The sequence below is a fragment of the Phyllobates terribilis genome, unplaced genomic scaffold, assembly GCF_046119375.1.
Source record: "Phyllobates terribilis strain yellow unplaced genomic scaffold, ASM4611937v1 Scaffold_3__8_contigs__length_932513732, whole genome shotgun sequence".
Taxonomy (NCBI): Eukaryota; Metazoa; Chordata; class Amphibia; order Anura; family Dendrobatidae; genus Phyllobates; species Phyllobates terribilis.
Genome location: NW_027362763.1, coordinates 306066961 through 306086106, shown reverse-complemented (window position 1 = coordinate 306086106; position 19146 = coordinate 306066961). Strand labels below are relative to the sequence as shown.

At 43.8% G+C, this 19146-nt stretch overlaps 1 protein-coding gene across 2 annotated transcripts in view; it reads right to left on the bottom strand.

Moving 5' to 3' along the window:
- The window catches only part of MFN1 (mitofusin 1), a 45430-nt gene that overhangs the window by 9468 nt on the left and 16816 nt on the right, over positions 1 to 19146 (bottom strand). For both annotated transcript variants that reach the window (XM_073674947.1, XM_073674945.1), the window contains exons 5-10: positions 15811 to 15935; positions 15401 to 15509; positions 12968 to 13075; positions 12671 to 12824; positions 6227 to 6294; positions 869 to 990 (exon numbers count right to left, since the gene is read on the bottom strand). In XM_073674947.1, the coding sequence (XP_073531048.1) occupies positions 869 to 990; positions 6227 to 6294; positions 12671 to 12824; positions 12968 to 13075; positions 15401 to 15509; positions 15811 to 15935 (686 nt within the window). The remainder of the gene's footprint in view (positions 1 to 868; positions 991 to 6226; positions 6295 to 12670; positions 12825 to 12967; positions 13076 to 15400; positions 15510 to 15810; positions 15936 to 19146) is intronic.

The following is a 19146-nucleotide window of genomic DNA, read 5'->3' as shown; positions in this document are numbered from 1 at the left end:
GCAAAGCAGTCATCAAAGCAAAAGGTGGCTACTTTGAAGAACCTAGAATATAAGACATATTTTCAGTTGTTTCACAATTTTTGTTAAGTATATAATTCCACATGTGTTAATTCATAGTTTCTATGCCTTCAGTGTGAATGTACAATTTTCAGTCATGAAAATACAAAAAAATCTTTAAATGAGAAGGTGTGTCCAAACTTGTGGTCTGTACTGTATATGCAACAATATTACTCCGTCCTAGGTGCATTACTGTACATTAAATCTCATCTGCCATGTGTTTTCCCATGCAGATATCTTCTACAGAACGATCTGTAATATTATACAATCTCGCTCAGTTTTTATTATCCTACATAGCTTTGTGTCATCAGCAAAGACTGACTCTTTACTCTCAGTCCTGTCCACAAGGTTATTAAAGAGAATACAAAATATTGGGCCTAACGCAGATCCTTGCGGTCCCAACTACTGACCATATCCCATTTACAACGACTCAAACAGTTTTTTTACCCATCTGCATATAGTGCCCCCGCTATTGTCTCAGAAGCATCAGTACAAGGCCGTGGTACAGTATCAAATGTTGGTATCATTAAACCACTATAGTGTGAACCATTTTAGAAAGTGCTACTAAATTTACTAATTAGATGTAGAGACTATACATGGATTTTGCTGACTTTATGAAATTCTAAGCATCAGAAAAAAATATTACAATTTCATGGGCTTCACATAAATCTGACGATATAACAGAGGAGGAGTGGGGACCGACACTCCAGACACTCTATAAGCACCATGCACCGATCCCTCTAAGACTGCTCCTTGTTTTGTACACAAGACTCCCTTTGCTATATAGAGAACAGAAAGCAGATGTGCCTACCTTTTATCAGCGGCCTCCACGTTAATGGCATCCATTATAGCTTTTACCGTGTCTGTGATTTGCTTAGCTCTGATAGTGTGCTGCTCAAACTTTGTTTTCACTGCTGACTGCGAGATACATTCCTGTGGGGCCCAAGTCACAACACATTACTGCGATCCCATCCAAAGCCGGCAGGAATAGCAAGAGGCAGATGGCACCAGCCCATGCCCGAGGAAAGGACTTGTTGTTGCTTGAATAAAACTCAAACCAAAAGAAAGCATGGCAAAATCCAACAGAAACATGAAGTGTGATGAGACAGCAAGCTCACGTCCTCCTCCTCCATGGCACAGTAATGTGTATTAGTACAAAAGGACCGGCGGCAATACAGACGATGAATGAATCACATGGTAACGCAAGAGGAGGGGTAAAAAGGAAAATCATAAAAAACAATCATCCCTGACCTCCTACCCTGACCTGGGACTTTTGCCATTTTAATGCCGGTTCCGCCAACTTTTTGAAAAGTGTGTGTTGCTTCGCAAGGATTGGGCAGGTACAAGTGTGACCAGCATACACCGCGTGCAGAATTATTAGGCAAATGCCTATTTTGATCACTTCGATACTTTTTATACATGTTGTCCTACTCCAAGCTGCATAGGCTTGAGAGCCAACTACCAATTAAGTAAACCTGGTGATGTGCATCTCTGTAATGAGGAGGGGTGTTGACTAATGACATCAACACCCTATATAAGGTGTGCTTAATTATTAGGCAACTTCCTTTCCTTTGGCAAAATGGGTCAGAAGAGAGATTTGACGGGCTCTGAAAAGTCCAAAATTGTGAGATGTCTTGCAGAGCGATGCAGCAGTCTTGAAATTTCCAAACTTTTGAAGCGTGATCACCGAACAATCAAGCGTTTCAGGGCAAATAGCCAACAGGGTCGCCAGAAGCGTGCTGGCCAAAAAAGGCGCAAAATAACTGCCCATGAATTGAGGAAAATCCAGCGTGAAGCTGCCAAGATGCCATTTGCCACCAGTTTTGCCATATTTCAGAGCTGCAACGTTACTGGAGTATCAAAAAGCACAAGGTGTGCGATACTCAGGGACATGGCCAAGGTAAGGAAGGCTGAAAAATGACCACCTATGAACAAGAAACATAAGATAAAACGTCAAGAATGGGCCAAGAAATATCTTAAGACTGATTTTTCAAAGGTTTTATGGACTGATGAAATGAGAGTGACTCTTGATGGGCCAGATGGATGGGCCAGAGGCTGGATCAGTAAAGGGCAGAGAGCTCCACTCCGACTCAGACGCCAGCAAGGTGGAGGTGGGGTACTGGTATGGGCTGGTATCAAAGATGAACTTGTGGGACCTTTTCAGATTGAGGATGGAGTGAAGCTCAACTCCCAGACCTACTGCCAGTTTCTGGAAGACAACTTCTTCAAGCAGTGGTACAGGAAGAAGTCGGTATCGTTCAAGAAAAACATGATTTTCATGCAGGACAATGCTCCATCACATGCATCCAACTACTCCACAGCGTGGCCGGCCAGTAAAGGTCTAAAAGAAGAAAAAATAATGACATGGCGCCTTTGCTCACCTGATCTGAACCCCATAGAGAACCTGTGGTCCATCATAAAATGTGAGATCTATAGGGAGGGAAAACAGTACACCTCTCGGAACAGTGTCTGGGAGGCTGTGATGGCTGCTGCACGCAATGTTGATGGAAAACAGATCAAGCAACTGACAGAATCTATGGATGGAAGGCTGTTGAGTGTCATCAAACATAAAGGTGGCTATATTCATCACTAATTTTTTGGGTTTTTGTTTTTGCATGTCAGAAATGTTTATCTCTAAATTTGTGCACTGATATTGGTTTACCTGGTGAAAATAAACAAGTGAGATGGGATTATATTTGGTTTTTATTAAGTTGCCTAATAATTCTGCACAGTAATAGTTACCTGCACAAACAGATATCCTCCTAAGATAGCCAAATCTAAAAAAAAACCCCACTCCAACTTCCAAAAATATTAAGCTTGGATATTTATGAGTCTTTTGGGTTGACTGAGAACATAGTTGTTGATCAATAATAAAAACAATCCTCTAAAATACAACTTGCCTAATAATTCTGCACACAGTGTAGTCATCATAAATCGGCGCGACAGAAGTAGCACTTATTACTACATGGATGTACTCCGGTGCTGGCATCTGGAAATGAGGCGCACAGCTCCTAATGAACAAGGCACATCTTCCCCACAGCACTGCTCATGACAGGAGTACAAAAGCTGTTTGCATCTTCGTCCTCTGCATATTATTTAATGGCAAGTAGCAATGCTTGGATTGTTTCCTAGACAGTCAGTGACCATGGTATCCATATAGTTCTACTGACGTCTCGTTCAAATTTACCTAAACGGTCCCCATACACTTCATCTCCATGTGTAAGAATGCTTGGCTGAGAGCTCATGTGTTCACTATGGGAAAAGTGGAGTACTGCGCTGCTGGACACATCTGGAGGACAAAGTAGCAGGCATGTGATTTCAATCTGCCCGATGCTTAGGTGTAAAGTCAGGCGGTCCCTACACCCATTAGATGGTCGGAAGGTTCGGCCTCCTATAGTCTAACGTGTATGAGTGGGTTGGAGAGATTACGTGACATAGCCCCCCAGATAACCATCTGGATGGTAGTTGAGCTCAGTATTTACATGCACAAATATGATCCTTCCTAGCACCATTTATAGGGAGCCTGATAGCAGATACATGCTGCCTGTGGTTCGGGCAGCATGCATCAGACGTTGGCTGTATGTTTTTAGCCAGGTATTTTTGACTCTGAAAAGCAGAGTCCCTGAGTGATGGCTCACTCCCTAGGTGTGTGTATAGGGTCAGACCTGTCACTCTGGGGCAGTGGGTGTGGAGAAGCCACAGGGGACCCACCTGTCCGACTAGTCTACAGCACAGCTTGGTCACCTGAGGCTTTAAAGGATGTTTTTTATTCTGAAATGCCGCATCATTTTACAGTCAAAAATACCTGGCTGAAAACACGCAGTCAGTGTCTGATACATGCTCTGCGTAGTTCGGGCAGCATGTATCAGCAGTCAGGTTCCCTTTAAATGGATTCTGTTGGTAAGTCAGAAGATAGTATAGACCTCTGTCGGTCTGGTTGAGGATTAGACGAATACTAGAAGACAAGTGCTGTGTAAAAGATGAGAATGCGCCCAGAGTTGCCTTGTACCCAACACTATATAAACCTATATACTTCCAGTTCTTACACTGATAAAATAAGGCAGAGTTTACATTGTTTTTGGGTCACAAGTCAGTGGCCCCATTGGGGCTTCTGTCTAAAATCCTGAAAAATGGGATTTGGAAAGAACCTCTAAGAGACAGTCACTTTAATTAGGCTGATGGAAGTAATTTTTGTGCTACATCTGGTCTCTGTTTCGGAGCCCCGATGGAGCCACTGATGTGTAGCCCAAATGCAATGTGAACATACCTTTATGATACAAAATTGTCTAGGTAACGTACAGCTCTGTAATTACACCCATCAGCATTGAAATTACAACACCACGAAGGAAAAGTCATGGATTATGAAAATCACAAGATGGATAGACATTTTAATGATATGCAAATGATGAGCAAATTTTCAGTACATCTTGATTTATTCAGCATCAAGTACAAATGCTACGTGCATAAATACACGGACTCGCATGCCTTGGGTGCGATCAGTGAGGTTATTAATGGTTGTCTGAGGAATGTTCTGCTATGCTGAATGCACATGTCCATGCAAATCATCAAGATCCGCAGCTGGCAGCTCCCTTTGTAATTGCTAACCAATGACATCCCAGGCGTGCGTGATGGAAGAGAAATCTGTACACACTGCAGGCCATGATCGCACGCTAGGGTCATGCAGGCTGCTTTACAGTAACACGAGCAACATGTGGCCTGGCATTGTCATGAGGAAAAACTGCTCCAGGGACACTTTGCACATCCAAGCTGCTAGAGTACCTGGAATAAAGACCAGAGGGGTACGGATACAATACATTATGCCCCCCACACCATAATCCTGCGACTAGGACCAGCGTGATGTTCCCTCGTGAAAGCCTCCTCTTGATGTTGCCCAGATGGTCTTGACAGATTTGAAGATTGGTGAGTAATGATCCATTCTACACTGCAAGTGAAATTGGACATCACCTACTAAGCTTTTGGCATCAGTGTCTAAATAGACAGAAGGTGTTTGTGCGACATTGGGGTATAAGCCAGATGCCTAGCTGCAGGTGTTACTCTGACCTCACACCTATGCTCTCAAAGGCTATCCTGGTGCAGAAAAAGATGGCAATGGAGGCTGGAAGAGAGGTCTATCCTCTCCAGTGAGGAGTCCCACTTTTATCTTGGATGAAGTGATAGCCAGAGAAAACCCACGTGGTCTCCAGACCAATGTTATGAAGATGCATTCATGAGAGATAATGAAAATGTCCCAAAAGCCATTTCTTAAAAAAAAATAAAAAAATACAAAACAATGTCGGCTGCATGTTGCTGGTGCTACTCAGAGCAGCCGGCATTATCTAAACATGCTACTATGGCTGGTAGTCTTTCCAGACTTGTCTCTCATTGAGGACATCCGGGAAGTCATTGGTCGGCAGCAGATCTCGTTGATTTGCCCAGGTGCATTCAACGTGGCCGAAAATTCCTCAGACAAGCTTTAATAACCTCTCTGATAGCAGTCAGGCGGGTAAGGATATCTGTGTCATACTCGATACAGAATAAACAAGAGGTTAGGGATTTTAGCATTTTTTCCATCATTTGCATAACACGTCTATCGATCCTGTGAGTTCCATAATTCCACGACTTTTCCCTCTTGATGTTGCAAATTCAATGTTGAGGACTGGATACTGTCTGTCTAGCTGTAAAAGACAATACTGAAAACAAATATATAACAAAATGAAATGGTTAAGAATGCAGAAAAGTAAATGAAAGGGGTTATTGTCCCCCAAAGAAGTGAATCTAGGGGTCAGCAATGATGAACAACAGGCTGAAGGTTAGCACACACTGCTAGAGCTAGAATAGGAAGGAACGGACAAGGAGGAAGAGCTAGAACAGGAGAGAGGTTAGTAACACAGGCAGCACATGACGAATACACAGGGTCATCTACACTACAGAAGATCCCCTCTAGGACACGAGATGCTTTAATGGTCCAGGCAGTGACCAGAAATCATCGGTCCTTTATGATGATAGACGTTATTTGCTTCAGACTGACCGCTGTACCCGTATACTTCCAGCCTAATCTAGGAGCCACAAGAAGTGCTTTACTAAGCTTACCCCCCGCTAAATAACATAACCGGAATAGTCGAAGGACCTAATTATAGAAAAGTGTTATACTAAGGGGGTAACACTTTACCTCAAACAGCTTTTCAAATCTCTGGAACTCCAAGAACCTTATCTGAAATCCCTCAGCAAGAGCGCCACCTAGAGAACACAAAACATGAAAAAGATATAAAAACACTCCGGTTTTCTCGAGAGACTTAATAAAACATTTAAGTTTTACACCTTTCATCCCAAGTTCTTTCATTGTCCATAAGAAGTTGTTCACGGCCCCTGTGTGGGTGAAGCTCAGTACCATAACTATAAACCTGCTTTGTCTGCGACAGTCTGATGGCAATGTAGAGTGCTAGGAAAGTGAGACATCTGATCATCCAGGCCCACCTACCTAGCCCGAGAGCTGATGCTTAGGTGTTCACGGTTATTAACGTATATACAAAATGCCATCTTCTGACAAACCATAGACGCTATGGTCTATGGCTGATCAGCGTCGTTACAGGAAACCTGTCAGCAGGATTATCCCCTAAAAAAAAAAAGTCTCACCCTCATCAGTGACTTGAAGACACCTTTATAAATCCATTAATCAGAGCGCTGCATAAAAAGTACTTTGAATTGAACCCCCCAAGTTGCATGTAAAGGAAGGCTTAAAGCAGCACTCCAGCGTTTACTTTTTCAGTGCTATAGTGGTGCTTGTAATCTAAGGTCCCTGTCCGTAGTCTTATACTTACCCACCATCTTCTTCACCTTTTATCCGCTTCAGTCCTGCGGCGCCATCTTGTGACTGCAAATTCTGACTGGTCGGAGGTCAGAAGCTGCGATCATAAGTTCTCAATGCAAGTTTATGAGAGCCAGAACGAGGCCCACATAGACTTGCATTAAAAAGTGGCCCTGGCTCACTCAGCAAACACTGGAGCCAACCGGCAGGTCAAAAACTGCCGGAGACCGACGGGAGCGGTGCCGACAGAAGGTGAAAACGGTGGCTGGGAAGTAGGAGACTAGGCCTTGGCCAGCTCCTCCATCTATCTAAAAACTGGGCAATACTTATCTAGAAGGGGATGTGGCTGAGCATCTACTGCAAATTCTTTATAATTTATGCAAGCGTCAAACTATGAGAGATCTCCTTCAGTCCCTGGTTGTACACGGCAGCTGAAAGATGTGGCAAATTTAATAAGATGTGCATGCCTTGACATCTTATCCTAACAGACCATCAAGACTGGCGTGCAAAATGCCAAAGTGTCCACCTGGCATAACTAGATAGTGGCCAATTCAATCCTCAGTAAAAGCCTGCTGCTGGACCATTTACAGACATGGTTGAAGCTACATCAACTTGTACAGGGTATACAAAATTAGCTACCAATGCAGAATATTGTGCTTAGTGATGTCAGGCTTTCTTGCAGCTGCTCAGCAATGGAAACCTATTCTGTGGAGCTCTGGGAGCAATTATTGAGTTGATGTTAATGCCCCTAGCTGTTCAGTGATCCCACTAACTGTACGTGATCCGCCATTTGGTGGCCGAGTTGCTGCGATTCTTCAATACTTCCATTTCCCAAACTAACTTGTTACACTGATGACTCCTATTACATTACTACACTGCTATCAGTTAAATCGTTAGAGCGACCATTCTGACACAAAGGTTAGTACAGACTGCATGGCTAGGGGTGGGAGGTTATACATCTGTCGTACACCTATGGCAATGGGACTGACTGAAAAACCTGAATCCAATGATTAAGTATGTTTGTCCATACAGCGTGAGGATATGGAGATATAAATATATAATATATCTATCTATATATACACATACACACATTATATACACTGCTCAAAAAAATAAAGGGAACACTTAAACAACAGAATATAACTCCAAGTAAATCAAACTTCTGTGAAATCAAACTGTCCACTTAGGAAGCAACACTGACTGACAATCAATTTCACATGCTGTTGTGCAAATGGAATAGACAATAGATGGAAATTATTGGCCATTATCAAGACACCCTCAATAAAAGGAGTGGTTCTGCAGGTGGAGACCACAGTCCACATCTCAGTACCAATGCTTTCTGGCTGATGTTTTGGTCACTTTTGAATGTTGGTTGTGCTTTCACACTCGTGATAGCATGAGATGGACTCTACAACCCACAGAAGTTGCTCAGGTAGTGCAGCTCATCCAGGATGGCACATCAATGCGAGCTGTGAAAAGGTGGTTTGCTGTGTCTGTCAGCGTAGTGTCCAGAGGCTGGAGGCGCTACCAGGAGACGTGGAGGGGGCCATAGGAGGGCAATAACCCAGAAGCAGGACCACTACCTCTGCCTTTGTGCAAGGAGGAGCACTGCCAGAGCCCTGCAAAATGACCTCCAGCAGGCCACAAATGTGCGTGTGTCTGCGCAAACAGTTCGAAACTGACTCCATGGAGGGCCTGACGCCCACAGATGGGGGTTGTGCTCACAGCCCAACACCGTGCAGGACGCTTGGCATTTGCCACAGAACACCAGGATTGGCAAAATCACCACTAGCGCTCTGTGCTCTTTACAGATGAAAGCAGGTTCACACTGAGCACATGTGACAGACGTGACAGAGTCTGGAGAAGCTGCGGAGAGCGATCTGCTGCCTGCAACATCCTTCAGCATGACCGGTTTGGCAGTGGGTCAGTAATGGTGTGGGGTGGCATTTCTTTGGAGGGCCGCACAGCCCTCCATGTGCTCGCCAGAGGTAGCCTGACTGCCATTAGGTACCGAGATGAGATCCTCAGACCCCTTGTAACACCATATGCTGGGGCGGTTGGCCCTGGGTTCCTCCTAATGCAGGACAATGCCAGACCTCATGTGGCTGGAGTGTGTCAGCAGTTCCTGCAAGATGAAGGCATTGAAGCTATGGACTGGCCCGCCCGTTCCCCCGAACTGAATCCGATTGGGCACATCTGGGACATCATGTCTCGCTCCATCCACCAACGTCACGTTGCACCAAAGACTTCCAGGAGTTGGCGGATGCTTTAGTCCAGGTCTGGGAGGAGATCCCACAGGAGACCATCCGAAACCTCATCAGGAGCATGCCCAGGCGTTGTAGGGAGGTCATACAGGCACGTGGAGGCCACACACAATACTGAGCCTCATTTTGACTTGTTTTAAGGACATTACATCAAAGTTGGATCAGCCTGTAGTGTGTTTTTCCACTTTAATTTTGGGGGTGACTCCAAATCCAGGCCTCCATTGGTTGATAAATTTGATTTCCATTGATGATTTTTGTGTGATTTTGTTGTCAGCACATTCAACTTTGTACAGAACAAAGTATTCAATAAGAATATTTCATTCATTCAGATCTAGGATGTGTTATTTGAGTGTTCCCTTTATTTTTTTGAGCAGTCTAGATGTAAAACAGACATCAATGTATGGCATTCATTTCTAGGTTTAGGGTTCCTTTACCAAAGTTTTACCAGGATATTTAGATGTCAAAGTTATGCCCAGTGGGCACTTAGGCTTTTATTTCCATATGACAGGAGTATTTCAAAGTACTTTTGATAAGGTATGTAGTATTTCTATTGACTAATACAGTGGTGGCCAAAAGTATTGGCACCCCTGCAATTCTGTCAGATAATACTCAGTTTCTTCCTGAAAATGATTGCAATCACAAATTCTTTGGTATTATTATCTTCATTTAATTTGTCTTCAATGAAAAAACACAAAAAGAATTGTCCTAAAGCCAAATTGGATACAATTCCACACCAAACCTAAAAAAGGGGGTGGGCAAAAGTATTGGCACCCTTTGAAAAATCATGTGATGCTTCTCTAATTCGTGTAATTAACAGCACCTGTAACTTTCCTGTGGCACCTAACAGGTGTTGGCAATAACTAAATCACACTTGCAGCCAGTTAACATGGATTAAAGTTGACTCAACCTCTGTCCTGTGCCCTTGTGTGTACCACATTGAGCATGGAGAAAAGAAAGAAGACCAAAGAACTGTCTGAGGACTTGAGAAACCAAATTGTGAGGAAGCATGAGCAATCTCAAGGCTACAAGTCCATCTCCAAAGACCTGAATGTTCCTGTGTCTTCCGTGTGCAGTGTCATCAAGAAGTTTAAAGCCCATGGCACTGTGGCTAACCTCCCTAGATGTGGACGGAAAAGAAAAATTGACGAGAGATTTCAACGCAAGATTGTGCGGATGGTGGATAAAGAACCTCGACTAACATCCAAACAAGTTCAAGCTGCCCTGCAATCCGAGGGTACAACAGTGTCAACCCGTACTATCCGTCGGCGTCTGAATGAAAAAGGACTGTATGGTAGGATACCCAGGAAGACCCCACTTCTTACCCCGAGACATAAAAAAGCTAGGCTGGAGTTTGCCAAAACTTACCTGAGAAAGCCTAAAACGTTTTGGAAGAATGTTCTCTGGTCAGATGAGACAAAAGTAGAGCTTTTTGGCAAAAAGCATCAACATAGAGTGTACAGGAAAAAAAAAAGAGGCATTCAAAGAAAAGAACACGGTCCCTACAGTCAAACATGGCGGAGGTTCCCTGATGTTTTGGGGTTGCTTTGCTGCCTCTGGCACTGGACTGCTTAACCGTGTGCATGGCATTATGAAGTCTGAAGACTACCAACAAATTTTGCAGCACAATGTAGGGCCCAGTGTGAGAAAGCTGGGTCTCCCTCAGAGGTCATGGGTCTTCCAGCAGGACAATGACCCAAAACACACTTCAAAAAGCACTATAAAATGGTTTGAGAGAAAGCACTGGAGACTTCTAAGGTGGCCAGCAATGAGTCCAGACCTGAATCCCATAGAACACCTGTGGAGAGATCTCAAAATGGCAGTTTGGAGAAGGCACCCTTCAAATATCAGGGACCTGGAGCAGTTTGCCAAAGAAGAATGGTCTACAATTCCAGCAGAGCATTGTAAGAAACTCATTGATGGTTACCGGAAGCGGTTGTTCGCAGTTATTTTGGCTAAAGGTTGTGCAACCAAGTATTAGGCTGAGGGTGCCAATACTTTTGTCTGGCCCATTTTTGGAGTTTTGTGTGAAATGATCAATGATTTGATTTTTGCTTCATTCTCTTTTGTGTTTTTTCCTTGCAAGCAAATTAAATGAAGATAATAATACCAAAGAATTTGTGATTGAAATCATTTTCAGGAAGAAACTGAGTATTATCTGACAGAATTGCAGGGGTGCCAATACTTTTGGCCACCACTGTAGATGTAACTTCAGAAACAGTGTTTAAAGGCGTTGTCCGGACACAAGTCTACAGTCACTATGTGCCTGCAGACTGCCAGTTTGTACGCGGTCTTGATTGCCTTGTGGGCGGTCACATCACTGTATGTATGCGATTTACACACACACAGTGACCACAGGCGCAAAAATCGCATACATACCATCATGTGACTACCTGCTCGCACCGCAGAATTGTGACTGAGTGCGCACTGCCCGCTGTCATGATTCCCAAGTTTACAGTCGCATAAAGTGACTGCAGACTTTTGTCCCAAGCCCAGCCAACCCCATTAATAAGGGCAAATATAGTTGTTTTAGAAAATGATTGGGGTCTCTGCATTTAGACCTCCACCATGCTCCTCCTGACATAAAAAGATTTTTGTGAACAATTTATATACGTGTAGACTAAATCAGACATAAGTAAAAAGTGAGAAGAATAACATTGTTTGAATGTTTGGCAGGGATGACTGCCATTCTGTAGAGACAAGAAAATCAATTCGCAGGACAATGGTCCAGCAGTTGTCCACATCAGTAGTCCGTGGCTGTCAGATGGGAGCCCTGCAAACTGCCTCCTACCTGCCGGAAACCCCAGTGCCTCTTCTAATCAGGAAAATGAGTGGTGGATTCCTGGGTGCTGCCACAGACTGAAGACAAGGGTGAATGTTGTCTGGATCTTTATTCATTCATACAACACGTTTCGCAGTAGGGTTGACTGCAGGTATATCATCCTTCACACCTGATGAAGGAGTCAAAGCGACTTTGAAACGCGTTGTATAATGAATAAAGATGCAGAGACTATTCACCCTTGTCTTCACTCTGTAGCAGCATCCGGGAATATCTGCTCTTTTCCTGTTTGGTTTGAATTGGTTCCTTCCCAGCGGTGTGTGGGGCAGCGGTCAAAGCAGAAGCCCTTCATTCTTACAAGTACGGAGGTGTGCCAGGTCACAACCCAGACAGGTGAGCAAATACAATCCTTGGCTCGCTGTCGCTGTGTCTTCTATTGAGGGTAACATGCTTGGAGCGCCTTTTCTCTTTTTCTGATTAGCAAGCCTGGAATCACCATTTCGGCATGACGCATGCATTACGTGGCACAAGGCCTACTATTCAGAGGAGACGCCAAGGATTCCGGTAGGTAAGAATAGGTGTGCAGGGCTCTCGGCCACATACGAACCAAGCTGCTGAACAAGGGTCCTGCAGATCAATTTTCTCATCTCCATCGTTCAGTAAAATATTGGTTAGTTACTAAGTGATGGAAAAGACATGCTTGTCAGATCTGCAGAAACCAATCTGAACACTGTCCTGCGCTGAATCTGGAACTTGACCGCTACCTACCTGCCTCTGGCATCCCCTGCGCCTTGTGCATCCTGGCATTCAGAACTTCTTTGGCAGAAACAAAAAATATGCGATTCTGTGCCTCTGAATGATCGACAACTTTCAATTCATCCACCAAGAATGACTGGCACCGCTCAGTGTGTTGTTTCCGCACCTACTCGTATGGACAGCAGAACATAACGTCAGTACCGGCACCATGTGGCCATCGCATTCCCAGTACAGTGAGATCGTGACGCTAAAAGAGGCATTATTCCTACAGGACATCCATGTTACACATATTCCAATGTCACAACTTACATCCTCCATGTACTCCGGCTCAGATGCTGATGCGTCCCAGCGATTATTTAAGATAAAGATATTTGGCTTAGAAAGTCTCTCATTCACCTTATGAAAGAAATGTTTTTCCTAAAAGAGAAAAGATAAAAGTTAGGGTATGTGCACACGATGCAGAAATGAAGCAGAAAATTTCTGCATCATTTCTGCATCTCCCTGGCAGAAAAAACGCATGCAGATTGTGCATGCATTTTTCCTGCAGAATACAAGCGGATCCACATGCGTTTCCGCATGCAGATTGACAAGCGCTTTCCAGGCGATTTGAGCATCACCTGGAAAGTGCTTGACAACTAGGTCACACTATATAAATCCATGCAAACAGCATGGATTTATATAGTGTGACCCGAGAGAGTGTATATACTTACCTCCGATGGCCCGCGCTGTCCTGCTTTACACTCCGTTCTCCCGGCAACTTTGAATTGAAAGACCTGCCGACGTCAGCGTCACGTGACCCGTCACATGACTCTGACGTCAGCGCAGGTCCTTCAACTCACTGCAAGTGCCGGGAACCAAGCAGGAGCGCTGCGCGGGCCGACAGATGGTAAGTATATATATATTTTTTATTTTATTCTTGTTTTACAGCTTTTTTAATGGTACCTGGGTGTGGATGAGACTCTCCTCTCCTCCACACCCGGGTACCATCCGCACATTAGAACGCGCCAATAACGCAAGTACAGATGCAGTCTTGTGGAATTGGCGCGTTCTAATGCAAGTCAATGGCGGAGAAAAAGCCGCGTTTACGCAAAATTAATTGACATGCTGCGGATTTTTGAGCGCAGCGTTTACGCTGCGGAAAAATCCGCATCATGGGCACAGCACATGCGGATTTCAATTGGGGAACATTGCTGCCCTTCTACCATGCGTTTCCGCGGCATTTACGCAACTAAAAAACGCCGCGGAAACGCATTAAATACGCATCGTGTGAACTCGGCCTTAATCAGAAATATAAAGATCTCTAGAACATTGGGCAGTCGCTGGTTTAGCTAGATATAGTGATTGATTTATTTAACTCACTTATATAGCGCCATTAATTCCACAGCGCTTTACAGACATTAAGGACACTGTCCCCAGTGGGGCTCACAATCTACATTCCCTATCAGTATGTCTTTGTAGGAAACCCACGCAAACATGGGGAGAACATACAGACTCCTTGCAGAGGGATTTGAACCCAGGACCCCAGCGCTGCAAGGCTTCAGTGCTAACCCCTGAGCCACTGTGCTGCCCAAACATTTATTGCTTTATGTACAGTGCAGAACGCATTCTCAGCAAACGTCACAGTCTCAGACTCGCTCTGTATGCCGCATCACACAGCCCAACATGGGGCATTTATTACTGCATATTTTCTAGTGAAAGCCAGGAGTTATGTTAACTGAAAAGAATCTTTATTAAAATGAGAGAAGACTTAAAGGGTTTTTCTATTTTCAGGAAAGTTGTGTCCCCAGGTGCAGTTTGTTGTTTTTCAAAAAAATAATAATGTTTAGTCACATTCCCTGTGTCCAGTGCTGAGTCTCTGCGGCTAATCCTGGTGTTTAATATTCTCTGCAGCGCTGAAGTCAGGTCAACAGCGCTGCAGACAATCTGAGCTCACTGCCATGTGTTGTCTACACAGTCAGAGCCGCTACGCTCTGTGATTGTTGCTGTTTGCGTCACGGACATGTTGACAATGCTGCAGCCAGACACCATGGGCAGCTTGGCACGAGTTTGTAGAGCTTACCTCTGTTCTGTTTTTTAAACAGTAAACTGCACACAAAGACAACTTTCTAGAAAACCCCCTTAAGGAGGTCATTGAAATTTGGAACCCCTCATTATATAGGATATGCACCCTCTTCTGGGGTATAATGATTGGTCAGGAGCATCCATACACATTAGAGGCGCATAGCCCCCCGCCCCACACACGCATTAGATGCGCACACCCCTCCTCACACACGCATTAGATGCGCACATCCCTCCTCACATACGCATTAAATGCGCACCCCCCCCTCACATAAACATTAGATGCGCACCCCCCCTCACATAAACATTAGATGCGCACCCCCCCTCACATACGCATTAGATGCGCACCCCCCTCACATACGCATTAGATGCGCACCCCCCTCACATACGCATTAGATGCGCACCCCCCTCACATACGCATTAGATGCGCACCCCCCTCACATACGCATTAGGCTGGTCTTGCAAAACTCAGAGGCAGGTATGTATTGTGTTTGACCACAGCCTTAGTGGTTATATGTTCACATGAGTGAGCATCCGATCACTGTGTACCAGTGCAGATAACGGCGCCAGTAAGTCCACAGTGATTTTTCTTTTTCTAATTTGTAGATCGATGGTTTAAAAAAAAAAAAAAAAAAAAAACACCAGGCAAAAAGAAGAGATTTGACATTTGCACTCCTGTATTACCGTGTTCATAAGTGTAGACTCTGAATTGGCCACCAGAACAAAAACATCAGCATCAAGACAAAACTTGTCAATCCAGCTGTCCAGCTCTGTAGTCACATCTGTTCCTGGGCTGCAAACAGACAGAAAGCATAGCCTAAGCCACCGATATTCTACGTACATGGGTGGTGTAATGACAAGAGACATGGCAGCTCGTACATCAAACATTGTACCAGAACTCATACACTGAGGTGTCAAGCACTCCGACAGCTGTAGTAAAGGTGACTAGGCAGGGCGGTACTGCAGACCGTATACAGCCATTATATACTTATTATGGCTAAATAACCCCATGTATTTTTTGGATACAGGTATTAAAAGATTGGGCAACAAAATAGTGAAAAGAAAGAGAATGAAATTTTACCATGAAGTCTCACCTGTCCACGAGAACCAAGTCATCTCTGAGAAGGGCACATTTTGCTTTAGGCCAGAAGACATGAACAAGACAACCGGCCTCCAAATCTTTATCCATATGAAGGGCATGAGCCAGCTGATTCACTGTCTGCATAGAGAAAGGATTGTTAGCTCTATGCACAAGAAATACTAAAAAAGCAGATTGATGGACTTACCGTAATGAAGGTTGTGGCCAGTTTGAGTCCATTCACTGTATTCACACAGTGGGCTCAAAATCACAGCAAACATCGTCATTTAACTGAACCATGTGACTATGACCGTACATCCTGACAGACGACCATTTTGTTTTAAAAGCCCTTAAAGAGTTTATAAAAGTTTCTAGGAAAAATAAAACCTGTCAAAAAATCATAGCACATGAAAGACTGGACCTAGATAAGACCACGGCTATGCTAGATACAGTGGGTACGGAAAGTATTCAGACCCCCTTTAAATTTTCCACTCTGTTTCATTGCAGCCATTTGGTAAATTCTAAAAAGTTCATTTTTTTCTCATTAAAGTACACTCTGCACCCCATCTTGACTGAAAAAAAACAGAAATGTAGACATTTTTGCAAAATTTATTAAAAAAGAAAAACTGAAATATCACATGGTCATAAGTATTCAGACCCTTTTCTCAGTATTGAGTAGAAGCACCCTTTTGAGCTAGTACAGCCATGAGTCTTCTTGGGAATGATGCAACAAGTTTTTCACACCTGGATTTGGGGATCCTCTGCCATTCTTCCTTGCAGATCCTCTCCAGTTCCATCAGGTTGGATGGTGAACGTTGGTGGACAGCCATTTTCAGGTCTCTCCAGAGATGCTCAATTGGGTTTAGGTCAGGGCTGTGGCTGGGCCAGTCAAGGATGGTCACCGAGTTGTTCTGAAGCCACTCCTTTGTTATTTTAGCTGTGTGCTTAGGGTCATTGTCTTGTTGGAAGGTGAACCTTCGCCCAAGTCTGAGGTCCAGAGCACTCTGGAAGAGGTTTTCATCCAGGATATCTCTGTACTTGGTCGCAATCATGTTTCCTTCAATTGCAACCAGTCGTCCTGCCCCTGCAGTTGAAAAACACCCCCATAGCATGATGCTGCCACCACGTTTCACTGTTGGGATTGTATTGGGCAGGTGATGAGCAGTACCTGGTTTTCTCCACACATACCGCTTAGAATTATCACCAAAAAGTTCTATCTTCGTCTCATCAGACCAGAGAATCTTATTTCTCATAGTCTGGGAGTCCTTCATGTGGGCTTTCATCACTGAGCAGAGGCTTCCGTCGGACCACTCCGCCATAAAGGCCCGACTGGTAGAGGGCTGCAGTGATAGTTGACTTTGTGGAACTTTCTCCCATCTCCCTACTGCATCTCTGGAGCTCAGCCACAGTGATCTTGGGGTTCTTCTTTACCTCTCTCACCAAGGCTCTTCTCCCACGATTGCTCAGTTTGGCTGGACGGCCAGGTCTAGGAAGACTTCTGGTGGTCCCAAACTTCTTCCATTTAAGGATTATGGAGGCCACTGTGCTCTTAGGAACCTTGAGTAATGCAGAAATTCTTTTGTAACCTTGGCCAGATCTGTGCCTTGCCACAATTCTGTCTCTGAGCTCCTTGGGCAGTTCCTTTGAGCTCATGATTCTCATTTAGTCTGACTTGCACTGTGAGCTGTGAGGTCTTGTATAGACAGGTGTGTGCCTTTCCAAATCAAGTCCTATCAGTTTAATTAAACACAGCTGGACTCCAATGTAGGAGTAGAACCATCTCAAGGAGGATCACAAGGAAATGGACAGCATGTGACATAAATATGAGTGTCTGAGAAAAGGGTCTGAATACTTATGACCATGTGATATTTCAGTTTTTCTTTTTTAATGCATTTGCAAAAATGTCTACATTTCTGTTTTTTTTCAGTCAAGATGGGGTGCAGAGTGTACTTTAATGAGAAAAAAATGAACTTTTTAGAATTTACCAAATGGCTGCAATGAAACAAAGAGTAGAAAATTTAAAGGGGTCTGAATACTTTCCGTACCCACTGTATTACCAAGTGATGTCAGCAGCAGGGCTGTTGAGTCGGAGTCCATGTTGGTGGAGTCGGAATAAAATGGACCGACTACTAAAATATATAATAAATTGGGTACAGTAGTTCAATGCAGTTTGTGGGGAATATTTTTTCATAAGAATTTGGGAAAGTTATGAAATGTCCTATAAATGTCTGTCCTATTCCTGATCTAAGGGTCTAGACTTTTTGCGGAGATGAATCTGTGCTACAGTAAATTTCTCTCTTAAACATGAGCTATGTATGAGGGAGTTTTGGAGTCGGGAGTCATGGTCAGCAGAACATTTCCAAATCAATAAGTGGATGAGGGGAACTAGTATGACAGCCGCACTTAAAAAAAAAAAAAAATAAATAAATAAAATCCCTTATATAATTGCAAGCAGTGTATTACTAAGCCATCTCATTAAAAAAATGAGAGAAAAAGAAAAGCGACAACAAGGCCCCAAATGAGAATAGAAAAAATATATAATTTTATTAAATACACAAGTCAAAAAAAGTAATACATGAAAGAGCTTAAAGGCACAAAAACACAATAACCCAATATTGACAGCAATCAGAGGTATATATTAGTAGCACCACAAAGGCATATATAGATAATAGCATCAATAAGGGACAATTCCCAGATACCTAAGAGTATGCAAAAAGAAGGAGAGAGCAAGTAGAGCATATGGGAAGTAAAAGGCAAAATATCAAAAATGAATAGCCAATAATTACCCAAATTTGCAAATACCAGTGGTGCAACAGATGGAGGAAAAAAGAAGGGGGAAGGGGGGCCTAGTGGTGTCACCCCTACGCGCGTTTCGGCAGGCCTTCGTAACGCGCGTAGGGGTGACACCACTAGGCCCCCCTTCCCCCTTCTTTTTTCCTCCATCTGTTGCACCACTGGTATTTGCAAATTTGGGTAATTATTGGCTATTCATTTTTGATATTTTGCCTTTTACTTCCCATATGCTCTACTTGCTCTCTCCTTCTTTTTGCATACTCTTAGGTATCTGGGAATTGTCCCTTATTGATGCTATTATCTATATATGCCTTTGTGGTGCTACTAATATATACCTCTGATTGCTGTCAATATTGGGTTATTGTGTCCCCCCCCGGGGGGGGGGGAGGGGGAGAGAGGGAGGGGGTGTCTCTTGGTGTCCTTGGTTTTTTAATCACATATGTGGCACTTTGTGCCTTTAAGCTCTTTCATGTATTACTTTTTTTGACTTGTGTATTTAATAAAATTATATATTTTTTCTATTCTCATTTGGGGCCTTGTTGTCGTTTTTCTTTTTCTC